Source organism: Zootoca vivipara, chromosome Z2 (genome assembly GCF_965207765.1).
Source record: "Zootoca vivipara chromosome Z2, rZooViv2.hap1.1, whole genome shotgun sequence".
In the NCBI taxonomy this organism is placed as follows: Eukaryota; Metazoa; Chordata; class Lepidosauria; order Squamata; family Lacertidae; genus Zootoca; species Zootoca vivipara.
In genome coordinates, this window is record NC_142585.1 from 48,651,065 (window position 1) to 48,658,263 (window position 7,199).

The 7,199-nt window shown below is 46.9% G+C and overlaps 1 protein-coding gene across 7 annotated transcripts in view; it reads left to right on the plus strand.

Moving 5' to 3' along the window:
• The window catches only part of RC3H2 (ring finger and CCCH-type domains 2), a 47,693-nt gene extending 42,428 nt beyond the window's left edge, over positions 1 to 5,265 (plus strand). For 4 of the 7 annotated variants that reach the window (XM_035102466.3, XM_088665097.1, XM_088665094.1 and 1 more), the window contains 3 exons: positions 2,369 to 2,476; positions 3,117 to 3,265; positions 4,906 to 5,265. In XM_035102466.3, coding sequence (XP_034958357.3) covers positions 2,369 to 2,476; positions 3,117 to 3,265; positions 4,906 to 5,113 — 465 coding nt within the window. In that variant the 3' untranslated portion in view covers positions 5,114 to 5,265. Of the gene's footprint in view, positions 1 to 253; positions 652 to 2,325; positions 2,477 to 3,116; positions 3,266 to 4,905 lie in introns of those variants that run through there. The other 3 variants (XM_060270466.2, XM_088665098.1, XM_060270464.2) reach the window with 3 other exon arrangements.
• The last annotated feature ends 1,934 nt before the right edge of the window (positions 5,266 to 7,199 follow it).

The following is a 7,199-nucleotide window of genomic DNA, read 5'->3' on the forward strand; positions in this document are numbered from 1 at the left end:
TGGTTTCAGTGAGCTAGTCACTGCCTCTCAGCCCAATCTTACCTAAAATGAGGAGGGGAGAGCCTCCTTGAGCTCCTTGGAGAAAAAGGTGGGATATAAACATAATAAATAAATAATATAAACACTCCCACCTCCAAAACTAGCAGATAAACATAAATACTCAAAACTGACTCACACCCCTCCCTAGTCCAAAAGCACCAATCCTGTTTTTGTTTTTGTTTTGTTCTCTGCTTAATCTTGCCACCCCACCCAGAAGTCCAGCATCAAGGCCTGCTGCTGTGAATCAGTGGTGGATGGGTTCAGGGTCCTCCAGGGATGGTCCAGTGTCTCTAAAGAGGGTCAGTGTTTTATTCTGGCTGCTCCTCCTTTCCTGCTGTTGGAAGATAGCTGTCCCATTGTTACTTCATTGTCTGTTCTCCAGCCTCCATATACACAGCGCCTTCCATCTTTCCTTGGTCTCCAGCTGACTCACCATCTTTGTCACGTTCTCCTCTGGACACATCCCAGTTGGTCACTCTCTGTCTTCCCATGTAATGCCCAGAAGTGAGCCTGGCTACTCTAAGCTTAAAAGGAAGGGCCAACTTCAGTAAGAAGGAAATGGCATTGTGTGAAATGTGCGCCCTCTTCTCCTTGGGGAGTCTGCGCAGGTCCTAGAAGGGCACCGTCTGTTCTCAAGGGGCAGGTCTCCTCCAAGAGCAAGTGGGGAAAGCAATGCCTGAGTTGGGGTTTGATTCAGCAGCATATATATTTGTCACTTCAGGCACAAAGTAAGGTAGGACCTGCCACTTACTGGCAAATCCAGGTCACGCAGTTATAGTTGGCTGCAAGGTCTTGTGCAACAGACAGGCTTCCCCAAAATGTCAATCCTTTTTTCAGTAAAGAAAGTGAATGCAAAAATGTACTGGGAAAGTGTAGGGTGACACTTGCCCTGATGCAATGGCATCTAACCTCCCCGCAAACAAATAGGAGAGAATGCTCACACAATAGCCAACATTGTCTAATCTCCTTCCAAACAAATCAGGGCGAATGACCAATAAACAGGTAATCCAGAAGCGCTTTCTGCCTGCAGCTGAGGGGCACACTATGAGCTTCCAGTTTCTTGAATGCCTGATGCCCCATTTTCCGTGGAAACAGGAACAGCAGCTACTTCTCCTTTATTTACCATTCACACCATGCCCTTCTCCTGGAATATTACCTTCCCTCCCTTTCTTTTTTCTGAGTAATGTTTTTCTGGTTGCATAAAAAAATGACATTTAACAGCTTCAGCCAAACCTGTTGAGTGGCTACACGTTGCATATGTCAGTCATACGTAAGAAGGGAAATTGAGGAGGGGCACTGCCATATATAGTGGTACCTCTAGTTACGGACTCAATCTGTTCCGGGGTGCTGTTTGCACCCCGGAAAGTCCGTAACTAGAGAGGTGCTTTTGTGCATGCACGAAGCGCGCAGAACACTTTTGCGCATCCGTGCACGGCAAAACCTGGAAGTAAACACTTCCAGGTTTGCTGCATTCTTATCTTGAAAAGACGCAACCCGCAGCAGACGCAACATGAGGTATTACTGTAACTGAATCACTGAACTCATCGTCAAGGCTTCAGCTATCTGCGACATATCTTCTCCATAAGTATGCATGAATGTACTTCTGTTTACATAGCTGATACAGGGAGACCCAGACCTTGTCAAAATGGGTTTGTTTGTTTTTAGTTTAGCCCGTAACCATTAGGTATTTAGGAAGAGCCAGGTCCCTAACTTTCCCCTTTATTTTAGTATTTATTTTGTAAAATTTGCATGCCGCCTGATTGTAAACACACACACACACACACACACACATCAAAGCAGCCTAAGGAAAAGGGAGGGGAATTAAAATTATCAGTAAGAAGAATTAACAATAATTTTAATATTTTTGAAATGCTGAAATAATAAACTAAAAACAGATCAAAACTCACACCAGTTTTCTAAACATCTGGACAGGCTTACCTAAAAACAGAGAGAGAGTACAGTGAAAACACCTAGAGGGAGTTTCAGGGTGTGTGTGCTGCCACATTAAAATATTGAGTTCTTTAGAACAGTGGTCCTCAACCTTGGGCCTCCAGATGTTTTGAGACTACAATTCCCATCATCCCTGACCACTGGTCCTGCTAGCTAGGGATCATGGGAGTTGTAGGCCAAAAACATCTGGAGGCCCAAGGTTGTGGACCACTGCTTTAGAATGCTGAGCAGGTGGCCTGTGGCACCTACAACAGTGCTGGTTCTGCTGATTGAAGTGGTTGAGTGGCCGTAATGCGATCTCATAGAGAAACCTTTCTTTCCCTTTCTTTAAATCAGTTGCGCTTTCTCTGTTTCCCCCCATTCCTATCCTGCTTCTCAGTCTGACTATCTGGAGGACGGTGCAGACGCAAAGCCAGACCGAGACATTGAACTGGAACTGTCAGCCCTTGATGCCGATGAGCTTGGTGGGCAGGGAGAGCAAATTGAGGTACATGAACACTGTCGTTTCCTTGATTCACTGAACATGCCTATGTGTCTGTGTCTTTGCATCCTGTACTATCCCAGAAATCCGGAGCTGTGGCCCTCCTATTACGTTTTCATGTAAAGTATGAAATAATCGCAGACCAAAACTCTGGTTGAATCCCAGCCTTGCCAGACTCTCAGTTCAGACACAGCAGTGTTACTGAGATGTTCATAAAATTCTGAGTATTGATTTCCCACTCCATAGAATTGTGTCTTGCATGAACTTTTGAGTCAAACTGCTGGTGCAGTCTGTTTACCCTGGCTGGCAGCAGCTTTCCATCAGTTCAGATCAGAGTCTTCTCAGACCCACTTCCCTAAGTCACTTTTAAATGTAGAGGTGGAGGATTGGACCCAGGACCTTCTATGTGCAGAGCACATACCCCTAACACTGGGCCCTGGGCCCTCCCTCCCCTTTATTTTGGACTGGCCACAAAGAATACCTGTTGGCTATGTTAGGGGGCTTTAGGGTCTACCCTCTAAGTCTCTCAGCTCCTTCTCAGCAATGCCATTTTCACTTCCCCTTTCTCCATCATTTGTGTGGGAGTTTTGATTGGTTGGAAGCAACCCCCAATCCCACACGGCTAATGCTGTCCTTTCACTTCCAGGAGATTCTGAGCCGGCAGCTTGGCATTGGCGACCAGGACGATCATCCGTTCAACGGGTCAGCTCTGGAGAACGGCCACCCTCTGGAACAGCCTCCAAAAGAGCCCAGGCAGCAGGCGAGGCCCATCTTAGGTGAAGACCTTGCTATTCTGTGAGTGTCCCCTCCATCTGAAGCTTTCTGTGCCCCAGTACAGAGCCACTGTTGTCTCTCCCCATGTCCCCTGTGATGTCTGTGGCACATTAATTCAATAGGTGCACCATTGCGATGTTTAAGGCAGCTTCACCGGATTGGGACAATAGTGGCTGCTGGGAAACTCACAGAAGTGGAGGAAATAATGGCTTGAGAGCAGTACATGTGAAAAGGATCTAGGAGTCTTGGTAGACCACAAACTTGACATGAGTGAACAGTGTGATGCAGCAGCTCAAAAAGCCAATGCAATTCTGGGCTGCATCAACTCTATAATTCTATAATCTGCTTTCTCGCATTGTATCAAGAATGTGTTGATCATTTCTGCGCAGGAAAAACTCAACCTTGAGCTAGCCTGCTGGAAAATCTGCTCCCTGCTCTCCTTGCTGAATTAGGCACCCGACTCCAATAATCCAGGCATGCTTTTCTTCTGAGAACATGACTTAATTTCTACGCTGGTGTAGAGCTAAGGCAAAGGGATGGCTATATAAGCCTGTGTGATTTGTAGACAGTGCCGTCTTAAACGCCCCTGCCGCTGTGGTGCGCCGGATCTCTCCGGCGCCCTCCCGCCCCGTTTCCCAGCGTGGTGGGCGGGTGGGCGCAGCGGCGGGCGGGCAGGCACAGCGCGATCTCTCTGGCGCCCTCCCACCCCGTTTCCCAGCGCGGTGGGCGGGTGGGCGCAGCTGCATGGCGGACCGGCGGATCGGCCAGCCAGCGGGCGGGCGCAGCTCGCGGCGCCTTTCTGGCGGGCCGGCGCCATGGTGCCCTGTGCCACCGGGGGTCTACCTAGAGCTGGGCCTGTTTGTAGGCCCATGGACTCCACTTTTGTGGGTTCCCCAGCAGCCACTGACCAAGTAAAGCTGTCTCAAGCACCGCAGTGGTGTTTTTATGGAAGAAATCCACCACGCTTCCTTGCTGAATGCTGGCCTTCTCTTGCCTGGTCTCTTCTTTCTTACTCCTTAGATTTCCCCCCACTCCAAGCCCTTCATCTTTTGGGGGCTGTGGCTCCCATCAGCCCCATGCAATCTTGCAACTGATAGAAGTTGTAGTTCAAAATGTATGGAGGGCACCAACAGAGGGAAGGCTCTTTCTCTCTTCTGCCCCTTCTCTCCTCCAAGGCTGAGAATCCAGTCTCTCCCATTCATTTGCAGCGGCCCTTCAGCCACTGTGATGAGTGAAGGAAGGAAATGGCTCTGAGCACTGATGGCGCGACAGTGTTTCTGGTCACTGCTGTGCTGCTTGCTTCTCTCAAGAGGTTCCAGAGTTATACCAGGGGCTCCACAGAGAAGAGAGATAAATTTACTGATGCGACATGGGCCGTCTTTCAAACTGGGTTATTAGCAGTGTGAGAGCTCAGGGTTAATGAACACAGCTTCTCCCCCCCCCACTCTGTCAGAACCCATCTGTTCATTATCTGTCATGCGATCACAATTCAAGTAGGGTATCAAAACTATCAAAGAGAATCTTTCACCGTCCCTTATTTTTTACATCCTTGGATTGCTGTGAAAATGTTGAAATTCCTGTGTTCTATTTTAAATAATGATCAGGGTTTATTTCCCCCTTCTCCCCTCTCCTCCCTCCCCCCACCCCAAATAAATCACCAGGGAGAAGCAGAAAGCAGCCCTGCCAATGACCTGCTTCAGCCAGCCAACGGCATCCTCTGTGACGTCCCTGCCCATCACAGCTTCCTCCTCGGGAGTGGGCAGCCTCGTTCTCAAGACAGCCCACAGCCTCAAAGCAGCTCACATCATGGCAGAAGGGAAAAGTGACTTTTTAAGGCCAGTGGCAAATGGCAAGATGGTTAACAGCTGAGAGGTGTTATGTTTTCAAGCTTGTGATCATGCTAAGGCAGCATTTACACTATATTATATAATGTATATATTTTTTAAAAAAATACTATTGGGGTGATTTGTTTCCTGTGGACTCTTTGATACATCAGGCCCCTCTCAACTTAGCATTCTGGAAAATGAAAGAGAAAACAAACCACTTTGCTAGGCTCAGGTGTTCATGTTCCGCAAGTGGTTTGTAAGAAGCTTAAGAGAAGCTTTTAAATTTGTTTGTGGAAATTCCAGGGCGCCTTCTGAGCCGTTCTTGTTGAGAGATAGCTTCTCTAGATAAATGTGCAAGTTAGCTCATTGAAGCCAGCAGATCCTCGGGGTGAAGTGACTCATGGGAGTAGAACTCACTTGTTTTGCCTTGCTTTTGTTTCATGAGAGAGGAACTTGCACCTGGTTGCAGTTGCTGGTTTCTTCAGCTGTGGAACTTTGCATGAAATAAGCATGTGAGAGAGAGAAAGAGAAAGAGAGAGGGGTTGCAGATCCTCTTAACATAAGACTTAATTCAGGGTTGATACACTTCTTTTTCTTTTATCTTTGCACAACTGCATTATATGCAGTAGTGCAGCACTGTCTGGCCCTCCCCCTTCATTTCCCCTACCCCCCCACCCCTCCTCTGCTTTAGAGCTTGGTATTTCCACATATCAAGCAACTTGCCTGTGTACAAATGATAGAGTGCAAAATCGAAGTGCCTACATCCTAGAGCTTACATCTTCTGTCTCTTTACCTGCTCTTGAGTTGTAAGCAGAATTGTTACATCGACAACAGGCTTGTCCACACTTACCGTACTTTTCCGTCTATGAGGTGCCCCCATGTATAAGATGCCCTCTATTTTGTGGGGCTCAAATTTAAGGAAATGGGGGTAAATGGCACAGAGTTGTTGAGCTTTTTTGTGGAGATTTGGCCAGAGTTGTTTAGCTTTTTTGGGGGGGGTAATGCCCACAGTTGCTGAGCAATTTTTTTTGGGGGGGAGGGGTGACGAACTGAATATCACTCACCCAACTGGCAAACGCTAACAATCGCAAGGGATGCAATCCTAATTGCCAAAGCAGCCCTTGCAGGAGACACCATTCACCCACCCAATTGCTAGATCCTACTCGCGGATGCAACCAATTGCCCACCCCCCTCTGCACTACCCATGTATAAGACGACCCCCTCTCCCCCATTTTTACTTTATTTTGGAATAAAAAACCCTCGTCTAATATATGGAAAAGTACGGTACCTTCCTCTGCTCTTTCCAGGCACAATCTGAGGACCACCCCCCCTTTCTTGCTCTGGAGTTTTCTCCGCAAAAGCCCACTCTTTAAAGGTCAGCAACTGCAAACAGCTATCTGCTTTGCTCCAATTCATATTTGAAGAGCAGGTTTTCACAGGGAAAGCTTAGGGCAAAACCCCCACAAAAAGCCACTGGGATGCAGTTTGTTAAAGTGTAGACCTCTGCCTAGAAAGAGCAGGGTAAAACCTAAGTGTGGATAAGGTCAAAAACACACTGCACTTGTTCCCTGGGCAGCTCCTTCGGCTAGATCAGTCCCCAGAGCCTCAGCAATCAGTCGTTCCAGGCAAACAAAACATTTTCTGTCACATTTGCACTGACTTGACAACACAGTATTGCTATTGATGTACTTGTCAAATAAGAAGTGATTAGCAGTTCTTTTGACACTCATTGTGTTGTTTTGATTATTTTATTTGTTTAGATTATTTTATTGTTTTATTTGATTATTTTATTTGTTTAGGTTTTATTACTGACCCTTGACAAGGCCTTGAACACTTAATGGTATAGCTTTAGCTCGGCTTGTACAGAACAACGAATAAATGTGTCTTTTTAAAAATGTGATTATAAGGAAACGTAAGTCAGGAGCCATCACCTGAAATAAGAACACACACCTCTTGGGCCCTGAGCCGTATTGTCTTTCACTTTCTTGCTTTAGACACTCAAGGCACCCAGAAGGTGGTAGAGCAAAAGAATGCTTGCTGGCAAGATAACACCTTCCTCATTTGTCTTCTATGGCTTTCTATTTCTGATTTTTGCATTTCTCCTCTTCTTCTTTTTTGCAGTGTTTGAT